At 47.1% G+C, this 22,484-nt stretch overlaps 1 protein-coding gene across 8 annotated transcripts in view; it reads right to left on the bottom strand.

Moving 5' to 3' along the window:
• Window positions 1-441: 441 nt before the first annotated feature.
• Window positions 442-22,484, bottom strand: part of LOC139550777 (E3 ubiquitin-protein ligase RNF220-like) — a 163,847-nt gene continuing 141,804 nt past the window's right edge. For 4 of the 8 annotated variants that reach the window (XM_071361915.1, XM_071361916.1, XM_071361918.1 and 1 more), the window contains 7 exons: window positions 17,001-17,184; window positions 16,826-16,881; window positions 16,585-16,699; window positions 9,654-9,762; window positions 7,313-7,513; window positions 6,987-7,061; window positions 442-2,486 (listed from right to left, as the gene is read on the bottom strand). In XM_071361915.1, the coding sequence (XP_071218016.1) occupies window positions 2,415-2,486; window positions 6,987-7,061; window positions 7,313-7,513; window positions 9,654-9,762; window positions 16,585-16,699; window positions 16,826-16,881; window positions 17,001-17,184 (812 nt within the window). In that variant the 3' untranslated portion in view covers window positions 442-2,414. The remainder of the gene's footprint in view (window positions 2,487-6,986; window positions 7,062-7,312; window positions 7,514-9,653; window positions 9,763-16,584; window positions 16,700-16,825; window positions 16,882-17,000; window positions 17,185-22,484) is intronic. The other 4 variants (XM_071361920.1, XM_071361922.1, XM_071361921.1 and 1 more) reach the window with 1 other exon arrangement.

Raw genomic sequence — 22,484 nt, 5'->3', positions numbered from 1 at the left:
ACGTGGAACAATTCTACAGATCCTTTTGAGGTTCTAAGCCTGTATTCATACCTTCTAACAGGCTGCTCCAAAACATACCCTTTATAGAAACGATACTGTACTAAAGATGTGTACTGCTTTTATGAAAACAAACCTGCTGTATGTCTACATTGTAGCAATCATTATCAAATAGTCACCATAAAATAGCATCTAAATCAACAATGGAGGGAGATGGTGAAATAATCTTAAACCTAAACCAATGCAATAAGCACTAAACTGGAGAAAGTTCTGAAAACAGTAGTCCATGAAGAGAAACCAAGTCTGGACTGAAATAAATATAAAAATCTTTGCATTTGTGACTAAAGTCTTCATCTATTATTCCCCTTCACAAAAAAATGGAAGCTTTCTGTACATGTGTTAATATATCTGCAGGGTTTCCGTTGGGGTTTGAATTCAGTCATAAACCTTTCATTTCTTTATTTTTTGTCAGCATACATCAATACAGACATCACAGGATACATAGTTTTACAAATACAAAGCACACCACCTTGCTGTGGGGTAGTGTTCAGTCACTGGTCTTGGGCAATCAGTTGGCCAACCCAACATGGCGGCCCACTCCTCTTTCCCTTACAGATGGGAAGGACCTGCCTTTACGAGTTGCCAGGTTGGAGCCTATGCTGGGTAGCACAATGGAAGGAACACTCAAACATTTCTGGAGGAGAAGCGTTTTATGAGGCTTTATCAGAGCAGAGAACAAAACAGAAAACCAAAGTGATTAGTAAAGTGATATGATCAGGAACTGAGGTGGTGGGAGGTGGAGGTTAACAACTGCGTTCCAGGTTGTGATTTTGAAAACAGCGTTGAAGTTCTGTAACAATTCAAAGCCATCATCTCTCCTAGTCTAGGGTTAGAGCCATTTGAATCTTTACATTCCATTCAAAAAACTAAATCAAAATAAACATTATCTTCTTGTTTTAGGTTTAAATCTTCTACAGATGTTACTGTATAGTTTAATGAAAAATGTACACCATCTAAACCTTGAATTTCTAATTGAGTAGTTTATTATTATTACTTTAAATGTATTCCTGTACAATGAAATAGAACTTCAACCTCAAGACGACAACATTGTTTTAAAAATACAGAGGGCTTTCTTTTTGTCCATTTTTTAAACATCATTCCTTTCCCCCCCTCACCAAAACTCAAAATAAAAACTGGACTTTAATAATATATACTTTGTGTGTGTATGTGTGCGTGTGTATGTGTGCGTACATATGTATACAAGTGTAACCTCTATGTCATTTACACACAACACTGTAAACATACACAGACTATTATACATGTGCTTGCACTGATTCTTGGGATTTGGTTGACTTCACTATAACACCACAACTGAAGGGAAAAGGAGGTTGAAAAGAAGAAGAGGATCCCCTGGATGTTCTGAGGTTGTCAGTTTGGTTGAACGCTGAAAGAGTTGATTGTTTTCCTTTCCCCCTTACCAAGTCTTCAAGCAGGGTGCGACTACCGGTGGTCAGCTTAATATCTAGCTTGGCTGTCCCGATGGCTTGAACCAAGAGGGGTTTTCCACACAGAGGGAGTTACACCACCACCTCCTCCCACCTGAACACACCTCTCCGCAGGGATGATGGTGAGGCGAAAGGAGGGGGGCTCAGTGAGTAACACAGCAGTGTAGAGCTGGGTCGTCTGGGAGCTACAGTATCAAAAAACACAGAACCAGAAGTGTCAGCCAAGGTGGAGGGTATGTGACTGGACTAGACCACCCACCACTAGAGGGCAGGGTGGAGGGTATGTGACTGGACTAGACCACCCACCACTAGAGGGCAGGGTGGAGGGTATGTGACTGGACTAGACCACCCACCACTAGAGGGCAGGGTATGTGACTGGACCACCCACCACTAGAGGGCAGGGTGGAGGGTATGTGACTGGACTAGACCACCCACCACTAGAGGGCAGGGTATGTGACTAGACCACCCACCACTAGAGGGCAGGGTGGAGGGTATGTGACTGGACTAGACCACCCACCACTAGAGGGCAGGGTATCTGACTGGACTAGACCACCCACCACTAGAGGGCATCTGACTGGATAGATCATCCACCACTAGAGGGGAGGGTGGAGGGAGCCAGTGAGGGGTGGTTGGTTAGTCATTCTGAGAACACTCAGTCATAATGAACTACTTGGTTAGGTTCTGTTCAAATGGTTGGTTGGTTGGTTGGTTGATCAGTCAGTCCTCCCCTGGTCTGAAGAGTCATTCAAGACATCAGTAATCTTTTGAAGCTCTGAGGGGGGCTTCACAAACCCAGGCTCACGCAAGGTCAACAAAAACAAATACTGAGAGAGCAAATGGAAATATAAAGAGGAACAAATGGAGGGAGGAGGGGTTGGAGGTGTAGGCCGGTCAGGGCAGGCGCCGTCTTCTTCACATGTAGACGCGCCTTAGATCTCCTGGCGAAGTGATGGTGTTGCATTGTGGGCACAGTTTCTTGTTTCCCTGTGGGACAGCGAGAGAGAGAGAGGAACATGTCATTGTTGAGGCCACAATATGAACAGTTGAGGGTTTCAGCAAAGCATAGAGAATGCATAGGTCCGTTTACCACCCTGGTGAAATAGTATGCAGTACTTAGACTGACAGTACAGAGATGGTCCTGTAATAAACTCAGCAATAAACGTCCTCACTGTCAACTGCGTTTATTTTCAGCAAACTTAACATGTATAAATATTTGTATGAACATAAGATTCAACAATTGTGACAAACTGAACAAGTTCCACAGACTTGTGACTAACAGAAATTGAATAATGTGTCCCTGAACAAAGGGATTAAAATCAAAAGTTAGTATCTGGTGTGGCCACCAGCTGCATTAAGTACTGCAGTGCATCTCCTCCTCATGGACTGCACCAGATTTGCCAGTTCTTGCTGTGAGATGTTACCCCACTCTTCCACCAAGGCCCATTGCAAGTTCCTGGACATTTCTGGGGGGGAATGGCCCTAGCCCTCACCCTCTGATCCAACAGGTCCCAGATTCCTCAATGGGATTGAGATCCAGGCTCTTCGCTAACCATGGCAGAACACTGACATTCCTGTCTTGCAGGAAATCACTCACAGAACGAGCAGTATGGCTGGAGGCATTGTCATGCTGGAGGGTCATGTCAGGATGAGCCTGCAGGAAGGGTACCACATGAGGGAGGAGGATGTCTTCCCTGTAACGCACAGCGTTGAGATTGCCTGCAATGACAACAAGCTCAGTCTGATGATGCTGTGACCCTCCACCTACAAATCAATCCCACTCCAGAGTACAGGCCTCGGTGTAACGCTCATTCCTTCGATGATAAACGTGAGTCCGACCATCACCCCTGGTGAGACAAAACTGCGACTCGTCAGTGAAGAGCACTTTTTCCCAGTCCTGTCTGGTCCAGCGATGGTGGGTTTGTTTCCATAGGTGACATTGTTGCCAGTGATGTCTGGTGAGGACCTGCCTTACAATAGGCCTACAAGCCCTCAGTCCAGTCTCTCTCAGCCTATTGCGGACAGTCTGAGCACTGATGGAGGGATTGTGCGTTCCTGGTATAACTCAGGCAGTTGCTGTTGCCATCCTGTACCTGTCCCGCAGGTGTGATGTTTGGATGTACCGATCCTGTGCAGGTGTTGTTACACATGATCTGCCACTGCGAGGACGATCAGCTGTCCATCCTGTACTGTAGCGCTGTCTTAGACGTCTCACAGTACGGACATTGCAATTTATTGCCTTGGCCACATTTGCAGTCCTCATGCCTCCTTGCAGCATGCCTAAGGCACGTTGATGCAGATGAGCAGGGACCCTGGGCATCTTTCTTTTGGTGTTTTTCAGAGTCAGTAGAAAGGCCTCTTTAGTGTCCTAAGTTTTTATAACTGTGACCTTAATTGCCTACCGTCTGTAAGCTGTTAGCGTCTTAAACAATTAATGCACCTGTGGAACGGTTGTTATGGTTCATTGAACAAGCATGGGAAACAGTGTTCAAACCCTTTACAATGAAGATCTGTGAAGTTATTTGGATTTTTACGAATTATCTTTGAAAGACAGGGTCCTGAAAAAGGGACGTTTCTTTTTTTGCTGAGTTTAGATCAAAACAACCACATCAGTACAGAACGGGTATAAAACCACATTCAGCCAGTGTATAGATCCCTACACATGCCTCCGTCAGTGACAGACGGCCTACAGTGGAGCATCAAAGCCGGCTCATCATCCTGTTCCAAGGTTCCTGCTCTGCTCTCTCCCACTTTGAATCACTGCCATCTCCTATAAAGCTGTGTACAGGGTGTAATTAAAAGGCAGTGGGTGCAGGAGCTGAGAGCAGGGCAAGGTGAGCTGTGTGGTCTCCTCTCTCTGTGCCACACGAGGTGCTGCTGCCCCGAGTGGAGAGAGAGAGACGGCGACTGCCACTGCAGGAGGGAGGGCTGCCACACAACCATACAGTCTGCCAACCGAGCAATCTAACTGGGCCCAGATTCACAAAACACTTCTTACGCAACAACTTCTTTTTTTCTTAAGAAACTTAAGTGCAATTCCTTAACAATATCTTAAGATATGATTTTCTTATGAACTTCTCAAATATTTTCTTACAAGATGTTTGTTGCTAGGCAACCAATTTAGCTAGCTATCTAGCTAGCAATGGCAATCCCGTTAGCATATTTCATACTGAAATGGCCGTTCTAAAACATGTTCTTGGGTTTAAAATAACCAATACTGAAACTTTGTGAGTGAATTAAACATGTTCAGTTGCTTTCATGAGCTTATTCTCTCACTGCCCAGAGTTTAACATTTACATTTAAGTCATTTAGCAGACGCTCTTATCCAGAGCGACTTACAAATTGGTGCATTCACCTTATGACAATGGTTTAGCTATCTTGGAAGTAAGAACAAATCCAAGAAATGTATTTTCAAGAATTATATTGAACTGTTTGCTTAAGGAGAAACATAAGAAATAGCGCAATAACATTTTCAAGAACCTTTTTGAGGAATAGAACATTTGCTTTACTTTCTCCATAAGTCTATAGTTAAGGAAAAAATGCAGTTAAGAAGAAATGTCTTAAGGTTTTGTGAATCTGGGCCCTGAACCCTTACCCTGGCATGTATCCGACCTGTGTTCAAATTTGTTTTCTTTCAAATATTTTGAGCGTTTGATTGAGCCTGCCAAGTGTCATCTAGCTGAACCCCTCCCCCTACAAGTGCTGACACCAGGTCAAACACGAAAGACATGTAGACTACCTGCTTTCACTGCTCTCCTGTCACCGACTCATTAACAGGAAAGAGGAATGAGAGTTATGGGGAAGGTTACTGGAGCCAAACTGTGAAGAGGTATAGTCTACTACCCGTGTGTGTGCTCAGAGTGAGAGTCAACTTCCAGCACACAGGGACCTGTGTATGTAAAGTCTGAAAGATACTCGCTGACTGACCTGTGATCTATCTGGCTAACGGTTCTTGTCAGAGTATGCAGAGGACACAGTGGGAGTTACTGGACTAGGGGGCAGAGTTCATACACTGAGCCCTGACACACTGATGTGGTGGGATGGGTTAGCCCTGCGTGTGTGTGTGTGTAAACCTGAGTGCACAGGGTTAGGCCCTGGCTTGTAGAAAGGGGTAAATAAATCTCCGCCAGACAAGGCAGCACACAGCTGTTAGCAAACAGTCTCTGTGCTGCCAGAACCAGGAGTCGGAGGGCAGCTGGGGGCCCGAGCAGCTCTCACACCACGGTGCAAAGAGGATTTGTGGCTCCCAACAGGTTTGCTCATGTCTAGAGATGACCAGGCTAAGGAGATGGCGGGTGGCCTTGAGTAGAGGTGGTCTCCATAACAGCAGCATGCAGTAACACAAAAACTGTTAGGGAGTCTTGGACCAAGCCCAAACTGGTAAGCTCTCGTTGTCTTAACAGCCTACAGGTTCATTTTGAAAGTGAATAAAACCAGACACACTAGCTACCGTACCAGCCGCCTTCTTATATTCTTATACATATATTCATATACATTATATTCCCCCCCCCCCCCCCTACCCTGCACCCTGGCAACCAGGTTCCAGCAGGTCCTTTCTTCCTGTTCTTCATATAAAATAAAAGAGTTATCTGATCTTAATGAGCCTGGTGTACGGTGTGGCCAGCTGCCGTGCTCTATTAAACTCATAAAAAAGGTCTGATGGTTACACGCATTTACTTTGATCAAGATGAGGGGAGCCCTGAAGCACAACGCTTGTATTGCTGTCTTCGGGCAACATTTGAATGCCCACATTAGGAACAAGCTGCTGAAGCAGGCACACATTTGTTATCCACCCCTCAGACTTCCCCTTCCCACCACACAGCAGCATATTTAATATATTGGGTATTGGAGGAGGATGAGGGGGGCTGACCTGTAGCTGGGAAACATTTTCTTATGAATTGCTGCCGTGTGTAGTAGCAAAAAATAGGAGAAGAGGATGAGGGAGTGCCTTAGTGACAACAAATCTTCTCCAAAACATACAGCAGAGATCCTGGAGGTTTTGCTGCCTGGTTGGGCCTACTGTACTGTACAATAAGGGGTTAATGAGTTAGGTGGGACTCACTACTGTGTTTGTAAAGAGAGGAGAAGAGGTACTTACACCCTTGTGGTCAGATGCGACAAAATGATGTAAATAATTTACTTCATTATCCAAAGCTTCCACTGGCTAATCACTGACCAACGACCAAATTACAAAAAAGGAATAACAAAACAAACATAGCTCAAGAGTGTGGGTGTGTGTTAAGTTTGTGTGTTTACACCTAAGAGGGTATAATTCAGAGGTTAGAGTAGACCTCTTTGCTTCAGGGTTGTGAGTGAGTGAGTGAGTGAGTGAGAGAGTGAGAGAGAGAGAGAGAGAGAAGTGGGAAGTTCGCTCACTATGAAACTGTTCTATAATCAGTGGCTGTAATGTGATGAAGTAGTGTTGCCATGCAACAGCAGTGTTGTGATGTGTTGTGGAGGCTGGGTGGATTGGTGTTGAGTTCTCACCAGAGTCCTGAGCCAGCATTCCTCACAGTGGACGTGCCAGCACTGGATGGAGGTGAGGGGCATCGTGTACGAGTCCTGCCACAAGGGGGGAGACAGAACATTAGCATAACAGTTTAAAGGGGAACTGTGTGGACTGACACAAATGGACACAAACGCACGGTTGCAGGCACACACGGCACAACACTGGACAAGTCTTGACGAACGACGGCACCAAACCAAAGCACCAGGCAGCACAGCTAGAAGCACAGGCAGGGAGGAGGGAGGCGGCCAGCCCAGAGAGCAGACGGGCAGAGGGAAGGAGGGTGGATGAGCACAGAGAGCCTTACCCTCCGGAGCGGGAGCAGCCGTTTAATCCCGCCGCCGCTGCAGCCCATAACGTAGCCTCTATACAAACAGTAAATGCTCAGCGGGGGGAGGGGCTTTGAGCTCTCAGCAACCCGCCTCTCATTTGGCGCTGTTACCGCGAGGGCCCGCCCCCATTGGCCCAGATTCTTGTCTTCAGCCCTGTCTGTTTGGAATCTCTTCCTCTGTAGGGAAGTACAGAGGGGGCACTGCTGAGCACTAGAATGTGGCGGACTACAAAGCATAGAAAGAAACGGGTACGGACGGACTGGACTGGACGGACACCGACACATGCACTCACACACACAACATCAGGCGGCACTGGAGAGAGAGGCCTATAAGAGTTTCTGTTGCAGATCTTGTGATGTGTTTGAGACTTGTGGCAGGCTCTGGTCAAAATAAGCTATAGATCATTTTACAGGCCAGAATACGTTCTTTCTATGAAATGTACTGAAACAGAACAGGGAACACTGAATGTGAAGATGATGTGAAATCCAATGCATCCATCTAGTGTCCAGTTCCATAAAGCAACAGTAGGAGGTGGTAGAGATTCACTGACAAGGACCCTGCTGAGGTGGTCTGCCTGTATGATGCCTTAACAAGTGTTCAGATAACACAGACTACAAACAAACTCCTTGACGAGCTTGTAGAGAAAGATCCTCAACTCTACTGCCTAACAAGCCCATGCCATTTTGTGTTTCAAAATGAGTGATGAGGTGTAAGCAGTCAAATATAACTCCTGACCAACTTTGTTGGTGGGTTAGAAGTTCAGGTCATTGCATAGATTATTTCCTCACCCTTCTAAAAAATGAGAACAAAACCCAGTCAACAAACAGGTGTGAAGAGCTTCTTCACTCCTCAGCCTGGCTGAGTGAGATTTGTGACGGGAGGAGACGACAGTAATGACAAATGAGCTTTACGATGGTCACCGGAGGGCAGGAGTTATCAATATGCATCCATTCTCCTCTCCTGTCTGTCACCCCGGGGCTGAGACAACCTTTAGGAGGGGCAGGCGTCAGTAATTGCTTGCTTTTCACAGAGTCGTGGGCCGGGGCCAGGGGTTGCCAAGGCATCTGGCATCTTCACTCATTCTGCAGGGTGAGAGGATGGCAGGGTGGGTGGGGTCTAAGTACCACCACAACACTCTCAGAACACCTCTGAAAGGATTCTGATTGGTCAGGTGTGAGATGTTGTTCATCCATGTTGTCTGATTCTCTCTCAGACCAGAACAGCTGAGCCAGTCATTAGGGACATGACAGATAATCAACTCTCAAGGAAGTGGATGCATTGATGGATGTCAATCACCAAGGTGACATCAATAACTATAAGACAGGAGTTAACTTATTGACCCCCCCCCCCCCCCCCCAAAAATGATAAAGAACCATCAGTTGAAATGGTCAGAGAAACTCCTCAAAGCTGCAGGGTGGTAATTGGCCAATTCAATGGGCTGGTTCCAACTGGGGCTCCAAAGTTATACGACAGTTGGTGCAACAGAATCTCTCTGACACACACATCAGGGGGCAGGGAGGGAGGAGGGCTGACTTTCAGGCCATGCAGGAATCACTTCAACCACCAGACAGTGAACGTCAACACAAAGCCTCTGCCTGCACACCACAACGCTGCATCCCTAATGGCACACTAGTCCCTATATAGTGCACTACTTTTGACCAAAAAGTAGCGCTCTATTGCAGGCCTCCCGAGTGGCGCAGTGGTCTAAGGCCACTAGAGATTCTGGGTTCGAGTCCAGGCTCTGTAGCAGCCGGCCGCGACCGGGAGACCTATGGGGCGGCGCACAATTGGCCCAGCGTCGTCCGGGTTAGGGGAGGGTTTGGCCGGCAGGGATGTCCTTGTCTCATCGCGCACTAGTGACTCCTGTGGCGGGCCGGGCACAGTGGACGCTGACACGGTCACCAGGTGTATGGTGTTTCCTCCGACACATTGGTGCGGCTGGCTTCCGGGTTAAATGGGCATTGTGTCAATAAGCAGCGCGGCTTGGCTGGATTGTGTTTCGGAGGACGCACGGCTCTCGGCCTTCGCCTCTCCCGAGTCCGTACGGGAGTTGCAGTGATGAGATAAGACTAACTACCAAATGCATACCACGAAAATGGGAGAAAAAAAGGGAGTAAAAAAATATACTTAAGTTTAAAAAAAAGTAGCGCTCTATAAAGGGAATAGGGTACCATTTGGGAGGCAACCCAAGAGTTGGTATACTAGTGGATGGGTGGGTTGCTTGGGTTCAAAAACTCTGTTATGGTAGACATGCATAGAGACAGAGAGAAAAGCACATGGAAGGCCAGAGAAGAAAGGAGTGTAGTGGTTCCTTACCATGCAGATGAGACACTTATATCTGTCCCCTCGGAGGATCTGTTTCTCCAGCTCCCGGATACGAGCCTTTAGTGCTTCGAACGTGGTGGCTGTCGAGCCCTCTGTGATCCTGTAAAGAAGAAAAGCTGGGGTTGGGTCACAGTGACACTCAAAGAGAAAGGATCAGTACAATTACATAATTGAATCTCTTGTTTTAACTCTTCGGAAGCAGCACTGCAGGGATGAAGAGGCCAAGGTATTTGGTGGCCATTTTATGCGTTCATTCTTAATCTTCTACCTCAGTCCCAGTATCTGATTGATTTGAGATTGTTCCTGGTCAAGTTTTTCATTCAGTCCTTGCTTGTCAGGACACCGAGCTGTCTTTATACTGTGCATGACACGTCCCTATTCAACAGCTGTCTATCTGTCTGTATCCTCCCAGGTCCTATCCCTACACTGACTGACCCAGGATTTACAGCTCCCTCACCTCTCAGGCCCTCCACTAAATATCCCCTGATTAATGCCCCTGCCTGGAGAATGTACATTTAAAACTGTCCTGCAGCATATGAACGAGCAATAACTAAGTCAATATGGACCTCAGTGATTGCCCGGGACGCGGCGCTGGCCAGATGTTTATGGTGATCCGCTTATTTTCCAGCCAGATGGAGCGCTGATCTACAATATTGATTTACTATTGGACCAGCTCTCAGCGGGAGGCAGAGCGCTCCCCCACTCCGATTAGTGGTCGGTCGGAGGGCCCATTGCCTCGGCTACCAATGGCTTCATTTATTATACTACCGGCCTTGTGTGGTTGTTCAATGAGGAGTGAGGGCTCTGAGGACCACATACACAGTACAGGAGAAGAGATAGACAGGCTACTTACCTAGGGTGATAGCTACATTGAATAAAGCACTGTTTTTGTCTTTTCATATAGAGATACTCACACCAATGTCATGTTTTCTTAACGGAAGGTTGCATCATTTGAGTTAAGCCGAATATGACTTCAAGACCTTGAATGTTCCTTTGTCTCGTGTTAGTCCAATTAAATGCAGCTGATTGTGACTCAAGTCAACTTGAAACTCGTTTGACTGGACAGAGACCTTGGCCACAGAAAGGAGAGGCCAGTCATTGTCTCCTGTCCTGTGACACCATGGCAATAAAGCTTTAAAATCTCCTCTTATTAGTGAGGAGCTTGTAAAAAGGCATTTAGTCTTGATTAGCGTGCCTGCTTATAAAGCAGCCCCAGAAGCGCTGTCCTCCGTAGCCTGCTGTTTTCCCTTTTAACAGCTTCATAAATCCCTGCGGTGGTTCACTCAACCAACACTGTCATTGGGCCGCACGGAGTAAAACTTTTCCCTATAAAGACCAGCCCTTCTCTTTCTCAGACACGAGGCGGGTTGACAATGAATATTCATTTAGCCAGTGATTTATAAGAAACCACATTCTAAAAGTTATTTAATTCCCTCGTGCAATAAAAGGGGGTTTTAATCTTTTTTTATGTGGAGGGCTGAGCCGTTGGAGATGGATGGTGAACCGGAGTGTGTGTGCCCCTGGTTTACTACACACTAGGCAGAGGGGACTGGATTACCTCACCGGGCTGAAAGTAATCAACCATTTGATGACTGTATCAGGGGGGCCAACCCCAACCAAACCCCAACCCAACCACAGACAGGCAGGCTGGCTGGACATCAGGCATGCACTGCATTACTAAACTGGATCATAGCAATTATTAGTACTATCTATATACCACTTTCAGCATACCTTGACATAATGACTCCCTGTCATTGTCACGTTACAGCTCTACCTCATTCTATTGTCTTCATGGATAGGTAACCGTGTCTTTACTGGGCATAAGCCTGTGTATAAATTATTACAATTTAGCTTGACTGGTAAAGGAAGATGGTCTACGCAGTTCACGTTTCGCTAAACTTTTTCTTAGACTCCAAACTACTATCATTTGTAACGCTACACCTGAAAAATCCATGTTATGATAGTGGCTTATAATATACCAAACAACCTGTGCTAAACTTGAAATTATTTATAAGATGAGTTATTGGCTATACGTTATGCTAAGGGAAATACAAGTAAAGTAAACATTGTGGCCATAAAACATGGCCGTGAATCAGGCCTGGGCTAGGTTTCTGACCACAGTGGGACTCTGTGGGGCACTGAAGCTGTAGTAGCCTTGAGTACAGATAAAACCTTATAAGACTTACAATCTAACCTGAAATACTACATCATGCAAGAGGTCCCTGGCTGCTACACCAGCTCTGTGTAGCTGGGACACTACAGGTCTTTGGAGGACTACCTGGGCTTGTGTTCAGAAGGGCACCGTTTCAGAAGTTCTCCCTACTGAACACAATCCCTGAAGCAACAGAAGGGGAAGATGGAGCAGGAGAACAGCTTACTAATATTGAGTTGCACCCCCACCCCTTTTGTCCTCGGAACAGCCTCAATTCGTTGGGGCATGGATTCTACAAGGTGTCGAAAGCATTCCACAGGGATGCTGGCCGATGCTTCCCACAGTTGTGTCAAGTTGGCTGGATGTCCTTCGAGTGGTGGACCATTCTTGATACACACGGGAAACTGTTGAGCGTGAAAAACCCAGCAGCATTGCAGTTCCTGACACAAACCGGTGCACTTGACATAAGTCTTTATGTCTTGCACATTCAACTGGTCAGTCTATGTCATGGAAAGAGTTTTGTACACTCAGTGTATGTCATCTCAGCGGTGATCCTCCCCTCTGACCACTACAGAATGGAAAGCGAGAGAGAAAGAAATAGAGAAAGAGAGAGAGAGGGAGCTCGTCCTTCTTCCCCGTTAAGTGTTCTTTGTTCAGTCTGAATGTGTGCGAGAGGCTGTGCCTCGCGCCCATTTCTCATTTGATTAGCCGGCCTTGCTAGGTTCCCTGCACCCCCCCCCTCCCCGGGCCTCTGCCCCCCTGCAATCCATCTCCATCAGCCCGTTATCTTCATCTAGCGTCCACCTATATCCCAGCCTTTCATCTCTCAGGCAGGGAGAGAGGCAGGCAAGGAGGGCCAGTGGTGGCCTCCTGAGCACACTACTGGCTGGTGTAATTACAGTTAGATACGGGCGAAAGGGAAGAGGAGAGACCCAGGGGACTGAAAGCCTTTTACAATGGGGATTAATCCACGTCCAGCTCCTTCCCCATTCACCCATGTAATTCTGTCATCTGTACATACAACATCTTTGTGTGATAGGCCTATGCAAAAATGGACGTTGAATTTATAAACCCTCGGAAACTCAAATGTAGATTTACATATAAAAACGTGAATACTGTTGAAGACTAAGATCAAGTCAGAACATAGGTCTAGTTAACAAAACCCACACATTCCAACAAAAATGTAAAGGATATCTATGGAGAGTGGGACATCTCTTTTTCTTTTTTAATGTAACCTTTATTTAACTAGGCAAGTCAGTTAAGAACAAATTCTTATTTACAATGACTGCCTACTTGTAAAGCCCCCTCCCGAACCCGGACAATGCTGGGCCAATTGTGCGCCGCCCTATGGGACACCCGATCATGGCCAGTTGTGATACAGCCCGGGATCAAACCCTAAGTGCCTTAGACCGCTGTGCCACTCGGGAGACTTACAGTCCATGGCTGCCTCAGCTTGGTTAACTAAGGCCTTAACTAAACTGACACCAGAAATAAAAGTCCCAACTGATTTCTTCAGCTCCAGCCATATGTATGTGAGGATGGTCTTCGATGGCTATAGGGGGAGGGCTCCTCTCTCTCACAGGGTCCGAAGGGGGAGAGGCAGAGGAGGACGGAGGGGGTTGGGTAGAGTCATCACATATAAATTGAGGACAGATTCAATTATTTGCGGAGCTACATGGAAATCTCTGCCATTGTTTCAAGTTGAGCATGAAATTTTGCAGCAATCACATTGGCGGCATTGGAGAGCTCATTTATCTTGTTTGGGAACGAGTGGGGCTGGAGACCCCGATGCCAAGAGATCATTACCCATCTGCGATGAGATCAGAGATTTCACTACCGCAAAACGCACGAGCGCACACACCGAATCAACGTAACGAAAGGAGACATATCTCATTTTCATCTGGGATCGAGGGCTGAGAAAAGCCATACGCATTTTGCAAACAGTAAAGTTGTTCCTCTGAAATCATTCAATCCCTTATTTGGACTCTTTAAAAGGATTCTCACATTAAGTCTCTTTTCCATCAGGAAATTGCCCATAAAACCCTGCATGCCCATTTGTTTTCTAGATTTTGGCACAGAAGTCAGAATGTAACAACATACAAGCAACATTGTACTGTTGAGGAATGAATGACGTCAACTCATGTACTTATTATTATTATTTCTTTCTTGTCTTGTCTATGACAATAGTAAAAATAATCAAACAGGCTTGTTCCTCCCAATGAGCCAACAGACAGTAAGGAGGGACTGTTAAACTATTATTCCCGGAAGAACCCTTCTTTCTGTTTTTGACAAATGACATCTCCCGCCGTATAATACAATACCCTCCCAACATCCTGTGGAACCTGATCAAATAAGGCCTAGCAGAAAACAACGGCAGGCAGGGAGAAAAACGCTAAATATCTGTCAGAAATATAGGTTCAGCTGGAGAGTTACTGTGACTGTCTGTAGATACATCCTGAATGGCACCCTATTCCCTACATAGTGCACTACGTTTGACTTTCTTTCCCCCATAGGGCACAATCAAAAGTAGTGCACTATACAGGGAATAGGGTGCCATTTAAGACGCAAAGTCAGTGCTCCAAAGCAGACTGGTTGGTAAACCTCTCCCTCTCTCTGCCTGATGGAAATATGATATTAAATAAACAGGTGTGTCACGTCTGGAGCAGAGCAGCCGATAGCTAAGCTAATAAAGCTGATTCAGGGGGCAGGCAGGAGGCCCTTCTCATGGCTAAGGCCTACTCTTCCTTCTGTCTGACAACCAGCAGGAGTGATCTATGCCCAGTTCGCCTAACACGCCTAATACCCCTACTCCTTCATATAATGGCAGAGCAGTATTCTCTCTCTTTGGCGAGTGTGTGTCTGGGTGTCTCTGAGGGCGAGCGTGTGCGTGTGTACGAGAGGGGAGGCAGAGAGTTTGAACATAGTTACAGCGATGAATCAATCTCCTAAGCTGTCATGCTTCTGGCCTCACCACTTAGGGAACAATCCCCCGTCTAGCTTCAAGCTGACACGGACAGACATCTACACACCGCAAACTCACTATTCCTACACACTCCCTTTTGCCTAAACCCCTACACTGTTTTCCTGATGGACACAAGGCTTTCCCTCCCTATCCCACAGACAGTCACTGTGTTTACATCTCTCGGTCGGTCTGTCTGCCACACAGACAGATCATAATGACGCTGCCACAGAGCATGTACTGATGAATTCATCCCCCCACTCTGCACACACACACATTTATCCTGGGTACACACACCTTCAACCAGGGGAGAGGGAGGGAGAGATCGGACCAGATACGTGATCACAGTGCACCGATGAGCCCAGATCAGGTCTACGTCCCAAATGGGACCTTATTCCCTTCATGGTGCAGTACTTTTCTATGGGCCCTGGTCAAAAGCAGTGCACTATGTATGGAATAAGGTGGTGCCATTTGGGACGCAATCGAGATCAATGCATCTCAAGCTGCTCTGATTATGCACCAGTTCAGTTCTCCAACAGCAGGCTGATATTTAATATGTGGCCAGAGCAACTCTTCTCCGATAACTGAGCAATGAAGCATTTAGCCTGCCGGGGAGGCAGACAGGCAGGGCAGCCCTGCCAAGAGGACACAGTCAGTGGAGACGTGTGTGTGTGCGGCTACGGGTGTTAACAGGAAGTAATCGTGTGTGTGGATTTATAAAACACTTGCTACGATGGTACTACTACTACGCCCTTCACAGGAAGTCGATGATGATGGCGGCTGAGGGAGAATAGGAAATGGAGCAGTTTGGCTGCTTTGTTGGAACCAAAACATACATTTATCTCAGTCAGAGTGAGCAGTGCTGGGGAAATGGACACTGAGGAAAGGAAACAGTCAAATGAGATGAGAGGAAGGAGTGAGAAAGAAGAGACAGAGAGATTGTGATAGAAGGCAGTTTCCGACCCGTGGCCACATTTAAGATAGGGGTGGGGGAAACTGAAGCAACTGAGCCAAAATGGAGAGCAAGAGGAGGAATATGCCAGACATGCAGAAGCAAGCAATCAACAAAAGTCCCCCTCCCTCTCTCCACTAGCTGTGCTACTCTGACCCCAATTACCCATTCAGAGGGGCTGGCCATGCTTCCGGGCACCGCTTGTCGGGGAATATGGATGAGGACACGGAGATGAGGGAATTAGAGAGGCTGCCCTTTACCATGCACATATTATTCACATTTATCTGGTGCTTGGTAGGGAGGCAGGGGAGACGGTGTTTCTACTACACTAGGAGGTCTGCCAGCCTGCTACTTCTCCCCAGGCCCAGTGTGTGTGTGTGTGTATGTGTGCACCACCTTCCACTAAGTGAACACTCCTGGAGGATGGTAGAGCAGCAGCTAGGCAAACAATTCCACATGATTAGGTTGTAATGAATTGGGGAGGTAGCCGGCTAGGTAGCAAAAGGGGGAGGTAGTGTGTGGGGTGATATTAGGATTCCTGCGTGGTGCTGTGTGTCTGGCCCAGATGGAGCACACAGCTACAGAGCGGGATCAATACGGTGGGACTGTCCTATGATCAGACCAGGGGATGAAGTGAGACTTCGCTAGATTCACCACAGGAGGAAAAAAATGACCACACAAAATGCATCATTTATGACATAACAGGCCAGGCGTAGGAAGGAAAGAAACTCATCTGAGAGTAATAGAAACGTGATATGAGAGGGCTGGGGGAGGCAGTGGTTGGATTTCAGCCTGGCAGGTGTGTGTGTGTGTGTGGGGGGGGGGTTAAGGGGCTGAGAAGAGAGGGTATGATTCTTACTTCTCTATTTCGCTGTTTTTACAGGTCCGGGGCACGTTGGAGGATGAGCAGGCGGCGTTGGGCTCCTGAGGCGGCTGCTGCTTGCTGCTCTCCCCGTTGCTCGTAGAGGGCATCTCTGCAGAGAGAGAGAAAGACGGGGAGATATTAGCACCGACGTCAACATTCATCAATACGGTCGAAAAATGTCAATAAGGTAACCATAAATACAGAGGATGACATCTTGTTTCAAGCCTCAACTCACCATCACTGGCCCATTTGGAGAACTCTGGCGTTATTCTGTTGGATGGCATTCCGCCACTGGAAGAGCAGAAAGAAACACAATGCTATGTGTTGAGAAGGAGCACAACGCCACAAAGCAGAAGGTGACGATAGAGTAGAGTTTACTAGCGTACAGTAGAGTAGGAGTGAGAACCTACTTCAACACCGCCCCGCGCAGGGCCTCCCGTTCTTTGGCTTCTCCTTGGTCCTCTCCGGAGCAGGGAATGATGTCTGCCTCTGTGTACTGGGCCTTGCCGTACTCTAGCGTGTCGTCTCCATCCACGTCCAGGTCGGCGTCGCTGTCGTGGTTCTCCTTCGTGCTGCACATGGCAAAGCCTGTTCCTGAGGAGATGGAGGGAGGCGAGAGAGGACGGGGGGGCAGAGGTGGGCGTCAGTGTCTAGGCTCTTTCAGACCATGCAACCTTTGTCAATGTTGAGGAGGAAAATAACCATGTGTGTAAATACTGTACATACCAGGGGTACTCAACTACTATTTGGGAAGATCCAGAAATGTCCTAGGTGGCAAAGGTCTGGATGGATGTCATTTATCGGCGTAGTAACAAACCCCCACCTCGCAACCCATGGGACCCCACTGTTCAAACTGTTCACACCCCTCTTGTTGGTGGAGAGAACATTTTGCAGTTTTAAAGGTCATTTCCTTCAAATCTACACATTTTCCCATGTCTTATGTGAGTTCATATGATACCCGAAGTGACTCAACAAAATCAATGGGGCCCCCGGGGGATCAAGGCCCATGGGCACGTAATCTGACCATGATAACCACAAGATTTAGATAGCTAGATAGGCTACTAGTTGATAAACTGGGCATTTCTGATAGGTTATCCAGAGTGACTTACAGTAGTGACAGAGCTGGTGGAGTACATCTAGTTTATCAGCATTTAACACCCCCGTAGTGAGTGCATACACTTTCATCTGTACTCGTCCCCCGTGGGAATCGAACCCACAACACTGGCGTTGCAAGTGCCATGCTCTACCAACTGAACTACACAGGAGCCCGTTCTGGGTCCGGATGCTTACCACCAGTTGAGTATGGCTGGTATACTACACAACCTCTGAAACATTCATTTCTGTCATTTCAAGTGGGATGACATTGCAAACCAGGCCTCCAACAAACAGTAGCCTTTCCTCTAAGACCCGGTCTGCCTATCCCTCTCTCTAAACATGTAGACCAGCAGGGTAACAAAGATCTGAGTTAGTCTATTAAACCTGCTGGTCAAGCACATTGATTGAAATGGACATGTTGAGATGCTGCCATCTCTCCCTCCTTTCCTGTGAAGTATTGTTGGCCAGGTGAGGCTGTCAGCGGCAGACAGAGGGAGGGGCTGTCTAGAAGAAAAAGAAACGCACACCTATTTAGGCGAGGTGCTGACTAGCGGAGTAGAAAACTTGAAAATAAAGGAGAGCCGCACTCTAGGAGCTCAGATGCAAAAATGTAATATCCAACGTTTCGACAGCTAAGCTGTCTTCATCAGGGTATAATCACAAACACTGCGGGAGGACTCGTTTATATAGTGTCAAAAGACACACAGGTGTCTGTAATCATGGCCAAGAGTGGCCTAATATCATTGGTTAATTCTCAAATATTAAAATGGCATACCAAGAATAGCATACAAAAAACAAATGGATAGGATACGATCATAGATTCATTTTATACTACACCAGCTTACAAACAATTACAATGGCAAAGCCACAATAATCACAAGAATGGCTCAGATCAAAGTCCACGTTGAGACCAAAGGGAGCAAGGGTCTTTAAGTTAAAGATCCAGGCAGCCTCTCGTTTTAACAATAAATTATCAAGGTCACCCCCTCTCCTAGGGAGGGTGACATGTTCGATGCCAATATAACGCAGAGACGAAATCGAGTGGTTTGCTTCCAAAAAGTGGGCCGCAAGTCAAGTTTTTGCACCTAATGGTGCTACGATGCTCTGAGATACGTACTTTTAATTCGCGCTTTGTTTTACCCACATAATTTTTACCACAAGGACAAGTTATCAGATAAATAACTGCCTTAGTGGAGCACGTGATAACAGCTTTGATTGGGATCGATTTCCCTGTTTGTGGGTGTTTGAAGGATCTGCATTTATAAGTGCTATTGCATTGAGCACAGCCATTACACTTGTAATTTCCATCCAGTAGGGGCGCAAATAGACGTTGTTCAGGAATATCTTGGGGTGGTAAATCAGAGTGTACCAATTGGTCTCTGAGATTTCTGCCCCGCGAGAATACGTAGACTTTGATCTGAGCCATTCTTGTGATTATTGTGGCTTTGCCATTGTAATTGTTTGTAAGCTGGTGTAGTCTAAAATGAATCTATGATCGAATGCTATCCATTTGTTTTTGTATGCTGTTCTTTGTATGCCATTTTAATATTTGAGAATTAACCAATGATATTAGGCCACTCTTGGCCATGATTACAGACACCTGTGTGTCTTCTGATACTATATAAACGAGTCCTCCCGCAGCGTTTGTGATCATACCCTGATGAAGACAGCTTAGCTGTCAAAACGTCGTATATTACATTTTTGCATTTGAGCTCCTAGAGTGTGCGGCTCTCCTTTATTTTCAAGAGGGAGGGGCTGTGTCAGCTGCCAATGGCTGGTTATCTGGTTATGGGGGCTGACTGACTGGCTGTAGGTCTGACTGGCACCTCTATAAACCCTGTGATGAGCGGCTCGCCAGACAAACTCCTGCTGCTGTCTGACTGGCCCTTTCAGCTCCACTTAGGGCCCTGCCTCTCACCTTGCCTGTGCTGCCATTGAGAGACACACAGTGCTGGGTGCTGATTGAGTGGTCAGGGGCTGACTCTCCCACTCATCTAGGGCTGGACACTGATAGCTGACTCATGTCAAGACAGGAGATGGTACAATGCTGTGGTGGAGTACAAACAAACTCGGATGTTAAGGATAAAAAATGGCATGGGCTCATATTAAGACATAGGCTAGGTAGAGACATGGATAGAGGTTCTAAGGCCAACCTACTACAGAGACCCAGAAGACAGGTAGTCTTCCTCCAGCCTCTTCCCCTCTCTCCATGGAGGCTGAAGGAAGCTCTGTGCTAAGGGACTGGAGCTGCTGCTGGAGAAGAGGGTAAAACCATGTCCCTGCCTGCCACCAAGGATAACCCGTTTTACAATGTGCCCATGCTTTTTAGTGATCATATATACTGAACAAAAATATAAAATGCACCAATTTTTAAGATTTTACAGTTCATATAGACCTACTGGGTCTCTCATATAGAGACCCAGTAGGTCTCTACTGGGAAGCCAGGCCCAGCCCATCAGAATGAGTTTTCCCCTCACAGACAGAAATACTCCTCAGAACACCCCCCCTCAGACAATCCCACAGGTGTAGAAGCTGGATGTGGAGGTCCTGGGCTGGCGTGGTTACACGTTGTCTGCGGTTGTGAGGCCGGTTGGACGTACTGCCAAATTATCTAACACAAAATTGGAGGCATTTATATTTTTGTTCAGTGTTAAAAGGGACCTTTTAAGTTTGATTTGATCCCTGTGGCTGGGTGGAGCATATGTGAACAATGGCTGTGGTGCACAAATATGTCTGTTCAGCTGCTGGTGGCGGAGACAGTAGTACCAGACAGCTGAGGGGACCAGTGGGCAGATACTATTTAAATAACTTCAAGGTTCCTGCATGGTGGTGGTGTGGTATATCTGGATAGGACAGGCTCCTATGCTGCCCACTGGTCCCCTCAGCTGTCTGGTACTACTGTCTCCGCCACCAGCAGCTGAACAGACATACGTGTGCACCACACATTGTTCACATATGCTCCACCCAGCCACAGGGATCAAATCAAACTTAAAAGGTCTCTTTTATATGATCACTAAAAAGCATGGGAGAATTGTAAAAAGGGTTATCCTTGGTGGCAGGCAGGGACATGGGTTTCACCCTCTCTTTTCTCCAGCAGCAGCTCCAGTCCCTTAGCACAGCGCTTCCCCCGGCCTCCTCGGAGGGGAAGAGGCTGGACATATTGATGCACCACTGCACCACAGCCATTGTTCACATATGTCTCTACGCTGAGGCTGAAAATGTGTTTTTCAAATCCAATATTTTTTTCTCTCCCACAGCACAGTCAACCACCTGGACCTGGGGAATACCTCTAAGGCTGCTGTAAAGGAGGGAGGGAGTTCTGGCGGCCACAAAGGTAATACACTGCAAATGATGCCCAGCATTTCATGAATCTACTGTGAATGACTGGTGACACGCAGGAGAGGCCAAAACAAATAAACAGACTGTCCCTTTGTCCCGCCCACTAATGGCGTCCAGTGACCAGGCACATTGGGGAGGAGAAAGTGACAGAGGGTTGAAAGGAACCAGAAATCACTGTTAATCCAATCAATTGATCAGGGTATTGATGCATCGCTAGTTAGCGATGCATGGCTGGAGCCAGGAGATGGGAGGGGATGGGAGAGATAGCACAGCATTGATTTTTAAAAGGCTGTGGTGTTGAGTGGTGGCAAGAAAGAATGGTTCTCGATGCTTTCACTGTCCCCAACCCCCAACAGTTTTGGGGCCACAGTGGCCCCTAAAAAGAGGACTTTCCAGAGTTCAGTTTTACTAGATGGGATTAGCATTAAACCCAGTGGGACATGGATAAATATTCCCCTTAAATATACTCTCCCCAACTGGAACTGACGGAGATGGGCAGACTACTACTGCTGCATTCCATCCAGTTCAATCTTCATTCACCACAGCGGTAAGTGTGGAAGAGGACTATAAAGACAAGTTGGGAAAACAAGATCCCCATCACACTGATAGTTGACTGCTAGAAAGTAAAACCAAGGGATGCTATAAAAGCAGGTGGCATGCAGTCTAACCATCCAGCCCAAATTGGAGTGTCCAAAGTCTAAGCGTCAGACCCTGTTGTTGTCCCACGAGCAGACGAGAGGACGATGAGAGGACTACCGCAGTCTTAAGTCACGGGCTGCGTCCCAAATGGCACCCTATTTCCTATAGAGTGCAAAAGCAATGCACTATACAGGGAGCTGTTTGGGACTCAGCCATGCTGTTGGGCTGGCCAGCATGGTCTGGTCCTGCTGCTCAGCCCCTATCTCTCCCTTTAACCAGTCTTGGCAGGCAATCTAATCTCCCCTGAAAAGGTCAGCGCCACCATAACTGCCTTTCAGTCACATTATTTCATTATTTATTTATCCTCTCCGCTCCTCCTCCTCTCCGCTCCTCCTCCTCCTCTCCGCCCCACCTCTCTGGCAGATCAGCCAGGGTCGATATACAGACACACCAACACACACATCCCTGCACACCGGCACACACACAGGTGCACCTAAACATATCCACCACATTCATTATCATAACCAATCTTGTGCATCTCATTGACTTGAACATGTAAAATACATGTGTTCTTGCCTGTGTAACATGGACCTGACCGTGACACCTATTACCACGGAAACAGAGTCAGAGACAACGTTAGGTTTCTGAGCTGTGAGCAGCGAGGGAGGGTCAAGGGGCCAATCAACATAAGAGACAGCCTGACCAACAACACCCGGTCGCCATGGCGCTGATAGCCCTTATCAGCCTTCCCCAGTCGGCTCTGGTCGAAGGCCGTCATATCGCACTGGCATTTACAGGACACGTCTGGGGAGATGATGGGA

This window comes from Salvelinus alpinus, chromosome 23 (genome assembly GCF_045679555.1).
Source record: "Salvelinus alpinus chromosome 23, SLU_Salpinus.1, whole genome shotgun sequence".
NCBI lineage: Eukaryota > Metazoa > Chordata > Actinopteri > Salmoniformes > Salmonidae > Salvelinus > Salvelinus alpinus.
Note: the sequence above shows the minus strand (reverse complement) of the source record. Positions and strands in the feature narration are given on the sequence as shown.